At 37.3% G+C, this 18,045-nt stretch overlaps 2 protein-coding genes across 4 annotated transcripts; one reads left to right on the top strand and one right to left on the bottom strand.

Annotated features, from left to right (window-relative positions):
• Positions 1 to 1,560: 1,560 nt before the first annotated feature.
• On the bottom strand, positions 1,561 to 12,966 carry LOC133705500 (uncharacterized). Of its 2 annotated transcripts, none has more exons than XM_062130751.1 (11): positions 12,683 to 12,966; positions 11,395 to 11,506; positions 9,672 to 10,613; positions 9,449 to 9,573; positions 9,144 to 9,284; positions 8,064 to 9,018; positions 6,598 to 7,107; positions 6,206 to 6,525; positions 5,323 to 5,421; positions 5,112 to 5,237; positions 1,561 to 4,481 (listed from the first exon to the last, which is right to left on the bottom strand). In XM_062130751.1, exons 1-11 carry the CDS (start codon positions 12,764 to 12,766, stop codon positions 2,703 to 2,705), a joined length of 5,193 nt encoding a protein of 1,730 aa, XP_061986735.1. In that variant the 5' UTR covers positions 12,767 to 12,966; the 3' UTR covers positions 1,561 to 2,702. The 2 variants fall into 2 exon arrangements, with proteins under 2 accessions (XP_061986735.1, XP_061986736.1); XM_062130752.1 differs by having other exon boundaries at positions 9,144 to 9,281.
• A 2,190-nt stretch (positions 12,967 to 15,156) lies between these two features.
• On the top strand, positions 15,157 to 18,004 carry LOC133705537 (THO complex subunit 4B-like). 2 transcript variants are annotated; one of them, XM_062130799.1, is made up of 5 exons: positions 15,157 to 15,519; positions 15,885 to 16,151; positions 16,233 to 16,301; positions 16,400 to 16,584; positions 17,407 to 18,004. In XM_062130799.1, the coding sequence occupies exons 3-5, from the start codon at positions 16,284 to 16,286 to the stop codon at positions 17,552 to 17,554; spliced, it is 351 nt and encodes a 116-aa protein (XP_061986783.1). In that variant the 5' UTR covers positions 15,157 to 15,519; positions 15,885 to 16,151; positions 16,233 to 16,283; the 3' UTR covers positions 17,555 to 18,004. The 2 variants fall into 2 exon arrangements, with proteins under 2 accessions (XP_061986783.1, XP_061986782.1); XM_062130798.1 differs by lacking the exons at positions 15,157 to 15,519; positions 15,885 to 16,151 and having other exon boundaries at positions 16,160 to 16,301.
• Positions 18,005 to 18,045: the final 41 nt, after the last annotated feature.

Below are 18,045 nucleotides of genomic sequence, written 5' to 3'. Positions count from 1 at the left end.
CAACTTCTTTAGAAGGAGCGAGAGGAGGTTCAAATATGCTAAAAGCTCTACATGCTGAGATTAGAGCTAAGATAATAAAGCAGGCAAGAGCCAAATCATGGAGAATCACTGTACCTTCATTCCATAGCAAAACTTCCCATAAGAATAGAGGGCTTCACTCCATACGACTTCTCTATCACCATTGTAAGCCAGGTATAATATCTCGAAGACCGCGGTCCCCGATGTAACCATCAAGTAAGCTACAATCTGCTCAAAAAACACCAAAACAATAGGTATAAAGGAAGTGAAAGAAAGTTCATTGAAATAAATGATTAATTTCCTCGGAAAACTTTTAAACACTGGATTTGGTTAAGGACCTAGAAAGTAAAACCTGGTCAGAGACAAAGAACAGCCAAGCCTTAGTAACAAAGCATCTGATCCGTGTGGAGACAGCAGCAAGAAAAGCATAACTAACACAGATTCCACTAACAAAAAACATGTACCTGCAAAATAATTAATTCTTCCACAGTTATCATCATATAAATACAACATAAACAATAAATAAGGAAGCAAAATGATAATGCTAATTTTAACGAATATTTTGCAGAAATCACTTCTGATTAAATCTCATGCATCGAATAAATGCATACGAGTAATGCTAATTTTATCAAATATCCTTTGCCGAAATGACTAATAAGTGGGTATTATTAGAAGATCTCATAAATCCAAAATTGAAACTTTTGCAGGAAGTAATATACGAGGAAGAATATTTCGGTAAGATTAGCATTATCAGGACAAGAAAATGAAAAGAATGCGTCACTTGAGTCCGGTGAGATTGTTGTATTTCAAATCACCATATATATATATATAAAGATTAGAATATTGTACTTGTTTTATATCAGCATTAGGTAAGGCTCAATATACTGGCAAAAAAATAAAGGTTCGGGAGTCTTCCAGATAAATACCAAGCAAATAAATACCATCATTGCAGCCAGTAGATAAGCAAACCCCACTGCTTCTCACTCGTCCCACCTGCTGCAGTTCCAATGCCTCTTCACATTCTTTCCATGCATGTCCTTTTCATACCAGAAGCCCGTTAGCAGTATATCTGTCCCTATACAAGCACCGGTCTTATTTCAAAACGATCTTCTCTCTCTCTTCCCCTAGTTTCCCTGCAGGGTTAAATTTTTTATTTCTTACTCGTAGCTCAAGTAGATTTTGAGTCTCTCAAGAGATATGGCTTTTATGCTCAAGCTCTTAGATTGTTCTCTTAGGCTCCCTGTAATCCCTCTTAGTGTTGCAACCATGTGGTTAACTGTTACCAATTAGCAGGAAAATAGCAGCTATGGTGATTTTAAACAATTTCAAATATTTTCGAACAATTTCTTAACCTACCTCTACCCTATTGACTGACATAACGAGTTTCAAGAGTAGTCATTTTCAAAACAACCTGAGCACCTGTCTTTTAAACTTCAGAGCATGTAAATTGTAAACTGCAATGATTCTGGTGACTGGTGAATCAAATGAGATGGTGCACGTTACAAGCATTTTGAAGATGCAAAGTAAACGACTCAGCATCAATAATAGAATTCAAAAAATGAATTATTTTATCATAATCTACAAACAATCATGGAAAACTCTATAAATTCAATAAAAAACCTGCTATTTTATGAAACCAAAGGTAGGAAATCCTGGCCAAATCTCAGCACTCATTCAGGAGTTTCATTGGCCATGGCAAACTGACAAAAATGGCTTCTCCGAGCACATAAAGAATAAATAAGATGTTCTAAAATTGTATTGCACCTGTCTCCACTCTCCTCTCCAAAACAGAGCAGAACCCAGTGGCTAGAAATTCTTTCCCAACTCATCTCTCGGTACTTTCTGGCATACACAGGTTCCTCTACGTCCATCCTTAAACTGTCTCTTGCCATCCATTTGCTTCCTCTTGCGATAGAAAGAAAAGCTATTTTCAGAATTCTGCTCTCCCAAAAACATTTGCCCTTCTCCACAACTGTGTTGAGCCTCCTAGACGCTCTCAACAAACTCGCAAATCCCACCACAACTCCAATCAAATGAAGGGAGATAACCAAACGGCTTCCATGAAGTCCACCATCCATTGCATTGAAAAATATTCCCAATCCATTCCCTATTTCTCGAGCCATACGAGATCTTTTTCTACAATCCACCATACAAATAGAAAGGCAGCAGAAGACCACTAAACCCAGAAGAAATTGAATGCAACAATAAGAGAGTAATGGCGACAGAGAGGAAACTATCAAAATGATGATTCCTTTATAATGAAACTATAATCTTTTCAACTATGTGAAATTGTGAATTCTACGGTACAAAAGAAAAAAAATGGAAAGAAATGTAAAAATGACAACAGAAAAGGAACGAAACAAAGAATGACAAGGCTGGAAAAGAAGGGGGGTGAAAACCTGATCTATTAACTAACTTCTTCGCAAAACATAAGCTAAAACCTATCCTTTCATCAGTGTATCCTGTGTATATTTCTATAATTCCTAGTTTAAGATCTTCATCAACATTTTACAGTGAACAAGCACCCAGAACAACTTGTCCAGGATTGTCATGCAACCCAGCACACCATCTACAGACTTGACCCCTTCCCCATTCCTGGGGTGTCAATCAGCAAAACTGGCCTCAATTATCTCTTCAGCAGAACTAATTCTATCAAACTGACAGCTATCTTTAAGAAAAAGACATCAACCAACTTCAATACCCCTCTCTCTAGCTTTTTGGATAACAGTGCTTCCATATCCTCTACTCTTTGATAGATTATAATAGCAACTCCATAGCTTCATAGAGAATGGATGTGCAGATAAAGCTTTCTTGTAAAACCTGTCAGAAATTAACTCGACACCAGAAATATCACCCAAAATACCTGCAGCTTCAACCCACACAAATTCCGGTGGCACTGGAATAGCATGAAAGATTGCATCGACCAAGATTGAGCACGCCCAGTATAGAACACTGTCAGAAGTAACATTAATATAGCTGTAGCCTCTGCACAAGAGCTTGCAAACAGAAAGAGCTATTGGGTAGTTGGATGGCACCATCTCTAAGATGGCTTCAACAAAATCCACCAATTCCTTTGGCTGGTTTGACTTTGGGGGTAAAAGAGAGGGGCCATACCACACTTCAAGAACAAGATTCACCAAAGAAAAGTCAGATGAAACCGGACTCAATATGCTACTGATTAGCTGCTGAACTTTTGGCTTCTCAATGTTGTCAATGAATCGTCTAGATAATGGTTCACAAACTGGGAGAGCTTGGGTATCATTCAAATAACCATTCAAAATTTTCAGTTTTTCACTGACAGGAGCATCCTTCCTTAATTTTGGCTCATGGTTTAGCAAGAACACAGCATGCTCTGATAAGCAATGTTTGATGTAATCTGGAGGTGCAGCCTTCAGTGCTCTGTCAATGGCAACATGAGCTTCAACGTGGTCTTTGTGCAATAATTTAGCAAGAGATAGATTAATTAATCCAAACATCATATCCATCTGATTAGAGTTGGGTATCAGAAAGTCTGGATTTGATGCTGAAGCTGATTCCAGTGATCCAAGTGAGCTATTACCATCCACCGCATCCAAAATCTCATTTTGAGGATATTGAACTTTTGAAACAGAGTTAAACCAGCGGACAGTGAGTTCTTTTGCAAAATCAGGACCTTCTTCTTGGAGGGCACACTCAATATACTGATTCCAGATACAATGAATTCCAGGGACTTCTTTTGGCCAATTACTAATGGCTTCCTCAAACCCTTCAAAGCTAACACTGCCAGAGCCATTTTTTTTAAGCCTTGCTGACAGGAGAACAAGTTCTACACAGGACGGGTACAACTTCGTATACTTGCCCAACAAATTCTGACAGCAAGCTAAGCCATCAAAAACTAGTGTACACCTAATATGGCTGAGAGCAAACTGTTGGGCCATTCTGCCATTTTTGTCACTTTCAAGTGATTCACTGTTGACAGACATTTCAACAGAATCCACTGCCATCTCAACTAGCTTAACAGCCCTCTGCTTCTCTTCATTTGGTAAGTGAACATAAGGCCATTCAATTGCAAGGAGTTCTTTGTCACATTCAAAACATTGTACAATAGCATCAGGTAACTTCCTGTAAATAACTAAGTACACACAACAAACCCAGAAGATATATTTGTCAGAATTTGTTAAGCATGCGAGGATATCAGAGAGCAACAGAAAGTGAGGCTCATCTGAGTTAGCTGCCACAGGGAAGAGTCCTTGGATTTTCTGAATAGCCTTGCCAACATTCCCAGACATGCACAAACAATCCATCATCTGTAAGAACAAATCTAAGATGCATGCACTAGCATACATATTGCCCTTATCAAAAGCAGATGCCTGGCGACAAAGCGCTGTGAGAGCAGCATTATATGCTACCATTCGATCATCAATATGTATACGACTGTTGATGTACATGAGCCAAAGTCCATAAGATCTTTCGTTGTTTTTAACCTGAAGGACAAGAGGAAAAGGGTTTCCATACAAAAGTTTGCATTCTGTCAAGTAAAAGGAAGAGAGAGGAAGGGATTTAAAAGACAAGAAGAAAATATGACCCAGTTTTAAACAATGACAATATTGAATAGCAGGCACATTCACATGGAACAAAGGCATAAGCACGTACACTAATCCAACCAAGCCCACATCTGATCTGTTTTCATAACGGAAACTTGATGGAAAGAAGGTTCCCCGATGGGAAAAAATAGCTGAATTTTAAAAACTGCTCCCCTCTTTTTTTGAAAACTTCAACCATCAAAAATGACTCGAAAAGAAAGTAACTGGTAGAATTTCAGCCAGATTAGGCTAGTGAAATCATCTAATTACAAAAGTTTGGAAAATTCTTTTACTTCTATAGGAACTTGCACGTGCAAAACAGGAAGCTATGAATAAAACTTGACTTGCAGCTATGCATAGTCAAGGCTGCTTTTCACTTCTATGAAATAGATTTGTACTACTGAAAGCATGGAACTGTAGCTTAATTATAATCGCAAATCCAGAAAGCGTTTGACCAGTCTCAGAATCTCAGTTTCAAGAGCACTTTTGTGGAGAATGGTTAGGTCTAGTTCCTAAATTTTTATAACATACCGCATAGGAGAACATGTCATCCTTCCCAATTGACTCAATGTTGCTGTAGTAAATGAGCAGATACATCATCCACAGAGCTTCGGATGTTGGATCAGCCTCAATTGCTCGTGACAGCATGGAGAGAGGCTGTAGAACAAAGTATTAGGACGGTAATTAGAAGTTTCTGAACAACAAGGATACTACAAGTAAAAACTGAAACCACATACTTTACCTTCTTCATACCCTCCAGCTTGTAAACCTCCTGACAGAGAAAAAGAAGAGCCATTTCAAGGGACTGCAAACTGCTGGCTAATGCTTGATTGAGATGATTCTACGTATACATCAAGCAGGAAGAACAACATAAATGAGAGGATGAACCAAGAAGAAAACAGCAAAAGACTACACTGGTAAAACATAAAGCAAATACGGCAATATGTAAAATATGAAGTGGATAAGGAAATATGTAATGGAGGCACAACTATGCAAGTATAATATATGCTGCACAGAATTATAATTGTTTCGGAAACAACAATAACGAGAATATAATTGACAACAGGAATCTTTTATATGGGCTGCCTTCCCTTCTTCCTTTCACTAGATCAAGAGAGGAGAGAGATTCCTTAGCTACAAGGTTTAGGATGCAACGAAACAGAAATAAATGCCTGTGACTTAATGTCGTAATTGGAAAATAGAACACAAACACACCAATCAGAGGTGGACAGTAAACCAAATCTTCACACTTGCATGCTACATTCTTAAAAGAAAGTTCAAATAGACACATCAAGATAGCAAAGTCTCCGGCACGAACCATTTGAATCAAACAAAGAAGAGACACAATTCACTAAGCAAATTTTCATAACTCAACCAAAATAATGTGAAGGATAGGGAAACACATGACAACATGAGTTTTGACAATACATGTACTATAAGATCTATGAATAAAACACCACAAAAATATATTCCCACCAATGGCTTGTATTTAATTGAAGAGAATACTGAGACAAAGTGACTGCTGAGCGTTAATGTTACTGACAAAATATCTTGGCAAAGCAACAAAAGCAAACAATCAAAGATAAACATTATGCCAGGAATACAGAAAACAGTAATAAACAGACCACTGTGTTCTCTCTACTCTGAAAGTATGATGTCTGTCTATTCCAACTCCCATGGACCTCGATACGGCCATCATCAGCACGGATAGAAAGCTGATCAGCAAGCAAATCTTTTTGAAAGAAACTTGATAAAGCTAAGCAAAGACTGAACTGTATTTGCCAGCATTGCCCATTTCTCCGTGCAATGACAGATTTATATGAATCGGATTTTAAAACATCCAAGCCAACAAGATAAGTTGGTGGATTCAATACACTGTGACCCTTGGAAAGTTTTGTTCCACCTTTACATTTTTGTTCATGCAGTGTTAATCCAACCTGACAATCTGCACAAGCATTGTTTTACAGTTGTAAGCAGCAATTCAAACTATTCAGAATTGTCAAAGGAATAGTCATACCAGCACTATCAGAATCATCATGCTGATTTGGATGCACATTTTGATCAGAGAAGTCCCTAACATGTTGCCAAGGACATTCATCATTGTTGCATTTTCCTCGAAGCTCATACATGCATAGTGGCCAAAATGGGTCAACCGCCACATTGTGGGTGAAAGTCCCAATTTCAGTTCCACATATACCCCTTATAATCTCCTCCTTTGACTTTGCTATCACGATGTCACACTGGATTTCCTCAGTGTCCATAAAACCATCCTCTACAATGAAATCGCCACAGGTATCATTTTGTTGGTTTTTTCTACATTGTGATTCTATCAAAGTCATTGGGTGCATAGCTTTCATTTGAGCAAATGCACTCCTCAATACTAAAAGAGGTGAAGATATGACAGAAGTTGTCAGCTGATGACCTCCAGTGGAATCGTCCTTGGAATCAGCAGCAGAATGAAAATTCTTTTCATGGCTCTGAATCTGGACAGGAAGCTCAGATATACTTCTTTCAGGCTTATCATTGCCTGTATAGAAGGAAAAATTACTGAAAGTTTTTCAAGAAAGAAAAGGAACAATAAAATGAAACAAGAACCATATAGAATAAAATATCTACATACTCAAATTACTTTACCGCCAACCATATTAACTCTATCGCTTCCCTTTATACGTGTTCCAATTTGCATGTCCACAATGAAAAGGTCATAAACTCTTTATAACATTCCAGTGTTGTAATTATTTAAGAATCATATTCTCCCTCCTAATGAGGATAAATTTTGGAAAACAACAGTAGAAGATTTTTTCCAGTTATTGCTAACTGCTAAAAACTTGAATTAAAATGAAATGTGGCATTCCTCAATGGACAGAATCTTCAAATTCTCAGAATTCCTCTACTCATTTAAGTTTGCCCAGTAATTTCAAACTAGAAGCAGTTTTCATCAATATTCAGTGCTACAAGTTTGAAACAGTTCTCATCAATATTCAGTGCTACATGCAAAGAATAAAGAGCAATATCGTTAAATAGCACAATCAAGTTATCACATTCCCAAATGCTAAATTATACTAATATGTTTCAGGTTCAGCTAGTTACAAGACTCCCAGTAAACCAAGCACATACTAGGGGACACAGGAAAGTATTATAGCAAGAAACAGAATTTGACATGACCAAAAGGCATTTGTTTTACACAATGAGTCATTTGAATCTATTTGCTAAACAAGTTCACTAGGAAAGACTGAATTTTACATTAACATATGCAGTAAGTTGCAAGAACAACATTTATCATATTTGTGTGTGCATGAGCATGGAAATTGCCACATACAAAGATAAATGTGGCAAAAAAGCCAAAACAACCATACAATTGCACAAATATCAATGTCAGCAACTGGGATAATTGATCAGCTCGACATTCAGCGTGGTTCCAAAAGCAAAATACTTCAAGACCAAAAAACTACTTAAAATCTATTTCTACTGAGAGAAAATTACCTTCAAGGTCATAATCTCGATCCTTTTCTGTCTCTGACAATGGTATACTGACATTGCTTCCCTGGGTTCTTTCACTTCTGTTGTCAATTTCAATCCCTGGTTCATCTGCAGGCTCCATGTTGGATGAACCACCATTCTTTGAAAAGGTTCTGATTGGTAGACGAGCAAATAGTTTGGATCTTAATTTTGCTTCAAGAATCAAAGAATCCTGAGGGCCATCAACATAAAAATCTTTGTTTGCATGACAATCTGTGTGGCTTTCCCTTCCCACAGAATTTTGATCTCTTTGCTGAATTTTGAAGATAGGTTGATCAGTCTCATGGTCCAATGGAAACGTCTCTTCATCTTCCCCAGCTGAAATATTAGAATCATTGGATTGAGAGCTTACTCCATTTGCAGCAATCAGGCTGTTGCGGGGCAATGGCTCTGATGTACTAGCATCAGGTTCACTGCATGGCTCGGATCCCAAACTATGGCCATTTACATGCTGATAAAGTGAATTTGAGGGAGCACCAGTGACTGAATCATACCCTGGCTGATTACAACCATCATACTCAGGCTGCATCTGATCGCTTGATGAGGGTATTAAATCCACATTTCTAGATACATTATTTTCACGGTCCATCCCAATGCCAACATGTTCATGCTGCCTGGAGGGAAAAAACAAACTGGAATCATTCACAATGAGAGATCGAAAGTGAGCTGAGTGCAGTTCCCTCTTGCGATAAAGTTCTGTACATCTAGAATTAGCCTCAATCAAAGCTCTCTGTGCTTTTCGATAAGCTTTAAGAGCATTTCTTTCTTCAATTTCACATTTGTGTCTGTGCTCTTGTTCTTCTTCCAGCTCCCTGTCTAAGGATTCCTCCATTTCAACTAACAACTGAATATCTATGCTGTTATGTTCTGCCACATTTACAGTTCCCAGACAATTCCAAGGGTTTAAATTTGGAGATGCCTGTGAACAAGAATAAATGCAAGTCCAACAAAATAAGAGGAGGCATGGAAGGCAGGAGGAGTTCAAGAAACTTTAACATGATAAATCGAAGGTGATCATTTTAACATTTGATACAGGTAACATACTTGACAGGACAGCTTATCACCAGATATGCCTTGCAAGTGCTCACAGCTGTTTATTAAATTCTGTCCACTAGTTGATGTCTTTAACAAACAAGCTGGTGGCTGGGTTCCGCAATTCTTTACAGGATTCAAGTCAACACTCTTCTGGAAGTTACTTTAATATCAGTACAGGAATGAGGGTAGCCCCAGAGGCAAAATTTGCATCCATAATTACACAAGGGAAACAGGAAATAAAATAGTTCAACAACAGAGGGAGAAATTGTGATGAAAACAACACCAAGTCAACTAATTTCTCCTTGTTAACTTACTCTCTTCTTCGATAAAGTACTAGCATTTGCATTAGTCAGCAGTGGGGTCTGGTTCAATACCACACAAGGATCCATCTGCATTCTGCTCGTGTCAGGCTGACTGGAATTATCATTGATGTGAGAAGCTGTGACACATAAAAATGCTGATTAAAGTAAATGATAGATTACACCATGGAACAATATTTAAGAAAAATAACAAAGCTTCCTTGATCTTTCAACCCACCAGGTAGCTTTGCTGATGAAATATCCACCCTCCTATCTTGCCTCTTCCATTTAACTACACTCGACTCTGTTCTTTTTGTCGGTCTTTCTTTCTTGCTACAATTACCCATATTTCTATCCTGCAAACTACTGTTCTCCAGCGCTTGATCTTTTGACGGTAAATTAGATTTCTCTACAAGCATCTTTTGTTGGCCATCTGAATTTAAGTGTTTAGAATAAGATCCATCAGGTTTTATGCGTTTCCTGTCTGGTTCTTTTGGTGCTAATTGCCCAACTTCAGAAGAAGCTGCATTAGATTTCCTGGTCACACTACTGGAAATGTTCATACACTTGTCGGAAACTGAACCTGATTCCTTGTTTTGTGCAGCTGCCTTAAGCTTCAGTTCCCTTTCCCGAAGTGCAATCTGCTGCCTCAAGTCCTGAACCTTAGTGCTGTTCAAATCCACACTTTGTTCAATACCATGCTCTTGGCTTGCTAGATTTCTTTTGATGGAATTAATATTTTTTACTTGAGAACCTTGCCCAACAGACGAGGAGTCAGCACCCTTGGAATTGGCAGCTCCATTTATCTTTGTAATTGACGAGTTAAATTTGCGACTCATTGATGATTTCTTGGGAATAGTGTTCACATTTCTAGAAGTCTGCAGCGACATGCTTGATTTTGCCGGTAAAATGGGGGGCAGCCTTCCATTTCCATTAACCACAGTTGTATTGGGTTTAGTTTTTAAAGGCTTGTCATCTCTATCTTCAGATTCACTCCCACTTTCATCATCTGAAAATCTTATCACTAAATTATCATTAGCCCCTGAAGATGCACACTTTCCAGGATTAGCAGATATGTGTGGCACCCTATTCTTCTCAAAGCTCTTGTTATTATTTGGTTGTGATGTTTGGAGATTCGGATCAACATATCTTGTGGGATTAGTGCTAAAAATGGCCTTGCCTGTGGAGGAGATATGGCTGCATTAAAAAGCACTCTACAGCAGGATGTCTTGTCCTTACCATCAATTAAATACATCACCAATTCTTTCTAACACACAAATGTTGCAGATAGGTGAAAGTTGGCAAAACAAAGTAGTAGGGAAATCCACATGTGACTGAGTTACAAAACAACATGAATGACATTTATGCATCATAGAAATTAGATTGCATGGAGTGCATGACTTAAGTAGGTCGAAGTCCTCCTCTATGTGTGATAAATCAATAGCATTTCGTGATTTAACATCCCTCTCATTCGGTAAAAAAGAAGAAGAAGAATTCTTTGATTACTAATTGGCGGGAAAATATTAAACTTCAAACTTTTTTCAAATGGTATCTTATAGGCATAGATAATCTTTGAAAAGCTGAGAATATATGCTTTTGTGTAAAGATATGTACAGGTATCTTTATATGCTTTGGAGTCAATTGGCAATGGGGTAAATGATATATTATTTTTCATCATGGATGTGCCAATTGAGAAAACTTCCTTAGCATGGAAGGCTACATGTAAATATAGTCATATATAAGTATCATGTACGTAATGTTCAGAGCAAGTGACAAAAACTAGCTATTGATGCATCAGCTAACAGATCAAAACAGAAGTGAGAAACAGCACTCTTCGTGAAAGATTCACAAGCTAAAGTATTATTAAAACATAAATCCAAACACAAACAATGAGAACTTGGCAGCTGGGAAATATATATAGGAAACCAAGTTCCTGCAATCAGATGGGAAGCTGGACTTACCAGCCCGATTGGATAAAGTGAATTTGTTCATCGGATGAAACGGAATGGTCCTTGCGGAAGCAGGTGTGTTAAAAGCATCAGCGAACAGTGCAGAAGCGCAAACAGGATTTTGCTGCGAGAAAGAAAATCAAAATTCATTTTAACAAGTTCCACTAGAAAAGAAAAGGTTGGGCCACTAGAACTTCATTCATACAGCCAACGTTGCAAATGTAAACACATTCAATTGATGGAACCTGCTGTAGTAACTTCAAAATAAATAAAAAATGTGTTGAACAAAAAGCAAATCCCATGATAATCATAAGTGCCCTAATTGCAATTCGCAGAGCTGTAGTGGAATGCGGTAACAAAATAAAGTGATTGAAAAATAAAGTGATCTGTAATTATTCAATTCTCCCTGAGTTGATACTCTCCCTCTCACACTTACAAGAACACATGTACGTGAGCAAGGGAACACCAAATCAATGAGAATAATTCCACATAAAAGGCCATGTTATTCTACTTCATAAAATCAGTTTTTAACAAAACAAAAAGGACATGTATGGCAAAATCAATGACCAAATAATACAGGTAGAATACAGTGATCTACGGACAGATTCATTTTGGTAAGATGAAATATTCAGATCTCCCAAAGTTGATGCTCTCTCCCTCCCGCACAAACACTTGAGACCTATAAATGGTTAATTTGATGGAGCCGACAAATAAATGCAAAAGGAAGTATCAACTCCGCGAAACCATTAAGGCCTGAGGCATCATTGCAACTGCATATAACAAACTGAAAAACCTAATTATAAACCATCTATATGCATTGCTGAAACACTGCACAAGCGAAATCAAATAGACTTGTAAATGAGTAAATCTTAGGTTTCTCTTCATGTAGTAAATTGCAGTCAACTAAACCCTGAGACAAGTTGCCGAATCAAAGGAAGCAGCTCGTAATCAGAACACAAATTGACAAATCCGTCAGTAAAATAATTTCCTTTCCTTTTCCTCTGCTTTCTCGTCAACCAAACAGAAGCCTGATCTATTGCAAACAAAAGCAGCAGCTAATTTATATCAGCTAACAGATGCAGCTAAAAATTGACACAACAAACTGAAACCGCGAATTTCTCATCATCGGGAATTGAAAATTTTTTAAAAAAAGGAAAACAAAACAAGGCATGAGAAGTACGGTGAGCAAACAAATTCATTATCATTTCACTTACTTCAACTGTTTTCTCGGCAATCAAACAGATAAAGAAAAATGCATTGAAAACAGAAAAAGAGTTAGGGTTTCTTAGGGAGGCAATACGTCGTCGTTGGATGAAGAAGAGACCTCTCCTTCTTCTCTTGTTTTGGTCGCGAACTCTGGTTGACTAGGGTTATTTGACGCCATTGATTTAGTCTTTGTATTATTAAATAATATTATTCTCCGTTATCTCTTTCTCGCTCTAAGAACCCTCTTCTTTTTTTAATGATTCTCACTCTCTAGAAAAATCGACGTTTTGATGGGCCATGTTGAGAGAGATAGAGAGGGGAGAGAGAGAGAGAGAGATTGGCTGTGAGGGGGACATTGGAAGAGGAAATCGAGAAAACGAACTTGAGGGCGGCCTGATGTGATGAGTGCGTGGCTTGCTGAAGTGACGAAGATGTTCTTGTTGTGTACAAGAATTACGGGATCTGTCCTTGATTTACTTGTTGCCGTCCCTGATACGGGCTACGGAGGGCAGGTTGGATTTTTTGTGCGTGTGTGGTAATTTTTTGAAGAGAAAAAATCCACGTGTAGTTGACACGTGGAATATACGTTAAGTTTGTCCCGAGTCCTGACGGAGTTAAAAGTACATGGGAAACCAGAAGGTGAGGCGGTAAGTTTAGAAAGAGGAACGTGGTGAGTTCTTTCCATGAACAGCACAGAGGGGGGGGGGGGAATCCACGCTAGCGCAGTTATATTAAAGACGGTGTTTCAAATTGTAATAGTTCCTGTTTTTTTTTTTTTTTTTGGAGGTATTCTAAAATTAATTTTATTTAAAAATGTATTGAGTTAATATATTTTTTAAAAAGTTATGTAATAATTTTGATTTTTCAATATTAAAAACTAAAAAATAAATTATTTTAATATATTTTTAAATTAAAAATATTTTATACCACAATATCAAACACATAATAAAACTTTTGTAACTTGAAATATGTAAATAACATTTATATATAAATTATTTTTTAACCAAAAAACTTTTCATGCTGAAAAAACTCAGTTGAAAACATTGATGAGATTATTTTTTTGTTTGGAGTTAAGTGAGATTATAAATTATGTTGTTTATCTAGGTAAATTGCAATGATTATGTTCGAATTTTATAGTGGTTTTAGCTGGATTTTATTTTTAAACAAAGGAGATTTTATTCTTCAAAGCTGAATTATGATTACAGAGCACATATACAGGTAAAACAGACTTTATAGATAAACTGGAGGAAAGGGTATTCAGCCCGAGGTCTATTATTAGCTACAAAAATTCAAGCCCAGAGCACGATGTTAGAATTTTAGATAAGCCAGTCAAAACCAGTCAATTGCCTGGATTTTCAATTATATACTAGTCAAGAGCCTGCGTCGAGGCATAAATCTATATAGTTTTTCACATGTTATTGTGTTGTGTTATTTTAGTTTAGTTTAACGAGAATATCCGGATGAGCTTGTGTGTATCTCGACTAATTGTATGAATCCTAAAGTTAACAACCATGTGAATCTCTAGTGGTCATCATATGAGCAACCACATGATTCAAATTTGAGACCACAGAAGAAGCAAACCTTTTAGTTTTAAATTTTTACCCAAGCCTCCATGTGTTATGTTATTTTATTATTTAAAGTTCGTGTGTTTTACAGGAACGATATACTACAGGAATAAGCTTTTAGTGAAGCAATTTTTTTTTAAAAAAAATCAATTGTATCCATGTTTTAAATTATGATAAACACGACAAAATTAAAAGATAAATTACTTGAATATAAAACATGAAAATGTTTATTTTATTTATTTATTTTCTTGTTATAATTTTAGACATTATTTTTTAATTTTATTTATAAATTTATTTATTTATTCGAATGTAGCAAATATAAGCATACAAGGAAAAATAATGTGAAAAATATTTTTAAATATTTTTTATTTCATTTAATATGTGAATTGCTAATCAGGATTTTATTTTTTGGTCTTGCTTACAAAAAAACAGCTATAACAAATTACACAACTAAGTATATGTGTGCAGCTAGATTAATAACGAAAGATATATTTAGACGGTTAAAATATATATATATTTTTTTTAAATAACGTTAAAATGCAGTAACCAATATATTCACCTCGAGTGAAAAACCTAATTAAGGCACTATTTAATTAATTATTATACTATAGTGTCTGGCTAAACAATTCTTACTTCTACGTTATTTAATAAATAATTAATTTAATATTGTTTCCACCGATAGCCTGAGCTAGATTCAACATAGATGGTCTTTCCCTCCTTCCAATTCAAACAATTCTTATTTCGGTTTATTCATGAAGAAGTGAGTGGCCCCATTTTCTTCCTTTTCGAAGTTTCTCTCCGATTCACCGGGCCGAGGAAAAGGAGTCCAATGGTCACCTGGGCCCAGTATCATGCAGGACCAAACCCAACTAGCCATGTCGGGTCAAAGTGGGACCAAAATCTAAATCTCAAAATAATGAATCACACGTGGCATGCAGCACGTTTAACGAAACATTCGTGCCCTCCAAAAACCCCATGCGGATGCATATATATCACACACGCTCTTCTTCCACTCTGTTTCATTCTACAAATGCTCTGAAATCCAAAACAAAGGAGGATAAATTTCCCAAAATGTCCAGCTTACTGGACATGTCTCGACAATCTCATCCGCAAGAGCAAAGATCATGGGGGGCATAACAGTTATTCCAGAGGCAGAGGCTAGGGTTCGGTTTTGGGTGCAGAGCCTGATCGTAATTGGCTCGCCCGTCGTAACGCAACCCGACCCAAACCCTACCCTGTACGACCTGCACAAGTAATGCAAGTACAGCAGGAGCCAATATTGTTAGCAGCAAGTGATGGGTCTGATGGAGAGGCTAAATTATAAATATAAAACTGGGATCATGGTGTCACCAATGAGGATATTAAGGTACTTAAGTTATCATTTCCTTACTTATTTATGTGAGTTGAAGCTTTTTTTTTTAAAAAAAAAAAAAGTATTGTTGATTGTGGGGTTTAGGGGGTTTACGTAGATTTGATGTTTTTACGGCTAATGCTATTTTTATGAGTTATACAAGCAATTTGGGTTTGTCTAGTCTGCATGTTAAGAGCTAGTCATCTTATTTTCTGCCGTTGGGCAGGTAAAGGTGGCGGTGGAAGAAAGTTTTGATATTTTAAAATTTCAATCTCTTACACGTGTCTCCTTTAAGGCTCATTTTAGAAAAATCCAGTGATCTTGGTGATGCCTTTTCTTTTTATGAGTTTTTGGAAAGATTCACAGCCTGTACCTGACAGCAACAGGGCATTTGTGCTGATCGTGAATCTGCAGTGATGAATGATGATGTTGACTTGTTGAGGTTTGGGGTATTATGGGCATGTACGTGTGCAGTAGCTAAGGCCGTGATGGTATAGTATAAATTGCTATTTGGCATCATACCGCTTGAAAGTAGCTTTTGAGATGGCTTTAAGAATCTTGTTATGATCATTGCTGCAGTTCTTTCACGATGATGATAAAAAAAAAAGGCAGCAGGGCATTATGTTGTCACGTGTCCTATAATCGAGGTCAGTCTGCTTAAATCATACAAGATGCTGAAGTTTAGGGAATGTAGATGCATCATCTAACATAAGGTACTCCCCATGCAGGTGATTTTCTCCGAGGTTGGTGATTTGTTGAGGTACTCGCTTCATTATGATATGAGTGGGAGATCAAAGGTATCTTAGATTGATGTTTGACTCTCTTTTTTTTCTTTTTCTTTTTTCCCTAGAAGTATTAGTGTCTTCCTGTGGCTGGAAAAATTTCACTCTTTCAGGGAACAGCCGAAGTTGTATTTGCACTCCAAACAGATCCTCTAGCAGCTATCAAGAGATACAATAATGTTCAGCTTGATGGGAAGCCCCTGAAAATTGAGCTTGTAGGGGTTAATGTGATAACTCCTGTCCCTGTTCTTGTAACAACAACTACCAACTTGGCAAAACCAAAAAATGTCATTAGAAGGTACAACCTTGCTGGTGATCATTCAAACTTGGAACCAATTACTTTCATGCATTCACTGGGTCTTTTCCTTCTAGATGGGAAAGGCAATTGAAAATAATGACATTGAGTATGACCTTGCTGTATGCATTTTTTTTGCCAGTTTTTGGTCTTTTCCTGGATGATGGCATTATATATATAAAGTTTGCTTTAAACATTGTTATTCACTAGCATTGAATCACCTCCAAGTGAATTATCTGTGTTGATAGATCCGATTGATTCAATTGCTCCCTAACACATGTACCCTGATTTCTTTTCTTGATCACTAGAGCACTGTGCGGTTACATATATGAGGTGTTCAGGTCGCTTCTTCTTGAAGAGAATTTAGGAATATTTGATTGACTCATTAAATTTTCTTTCTTCAACCAGGGAAGAAAAAAAGGTTTTAAAGTGCTAACCAGTGGCATGATGAAATTGCATCAGCAATATTTGCATGCATGCATGATGCAAAGGAGCAACATAACTCATCAAGTGGTTAGAATAACACCGCATAACATCTCATAGTGACTGATAGGAAAGGGGAGAAAACAAATGAGGAATAAACTTCGCTCCAGGGCTTATAAATATCCAATTTTGTTGTCACTGATATCACGCCTTACATTTCTCTATTGGAAGTGGCCTTAGTTTTCAGGGGCATTTGCATCTTGGTGTTTCCCTTGGTATTTTAATGCACGTGATCTTTGACTTATGGAGTGGTATTCTTTAATCTTCTGTACATCTGCTATTATTGTAGCAGTACAACACTTCTTGTCTCGATAAACTAATCTTCATTTTTTCACTGGACAGTGTTCAAGAAAGAATTGGTGCAAGGAGAAGGGGCCATGGCAGCGGTCAAGAATTGGCCAGGGGCCGCAGCCAGGGAGACACCATGTCGAGAAGCTTACTGCAGAAGCACTTGATTTTGACCTGGACAGATACCACCTTGAAGCCATGAAATTAAAGTGATTTCACTGACTAGTCGAGGATATTTGCTCGCATATTCGCCTCTATCACTGTCTTTTTGTAGAGTTACTGGCCATTTTGGGGTAGGAATAGGAACTTCGATATAAGCACATCGCTTCACAGGATCATGGTATAACTAGGGACCCTAGGTTAATAGTTTCATTTAACAACACCATTTTGATTGGAATATGCGCTGTACAGTGCTGTTCTGATTTAGCTTTTGACAGTTGGTGCTTTATCATTTATGCTGCAGGATAAAAACCTTGAAATTACTGAACCCATTGTTCTGACTGTCAACATTTTACACTAAAATGGTTTTGCGAGAGACGTGAACCATGGCATTGTCACATTTATGGTTCATGTTACCTGTTCTTCCATATATTTATCTTAATTAAACGGTGCGGCTCATTTTGCTGGGTTCGTTTCGCATTAATTTTTTGTAGCTTGAGAGTCGTTATGGCTTCTGTAGTTCAAAACACCTGT

The sequence above is a fragment of the Populus nigra genome, chromosome 10 (assembly GCF_951802175.1).
Source record: "Populus nigra chromosome 10, ddPopNigr1.1, whole genome shotgun sequence".
Classification (NCBI taxonomy): domain Eukaryota; kingdom Viridiplantae; phylum Streptophyta; class Magnoliopsida; order Malpighiales; family Salicaceae; genus Populus; species Populus nigra.
Note: the sequence above shows the minus strand (reverse complement) of the source record. Positions and strands in the feature narration are given on the sequence as shown.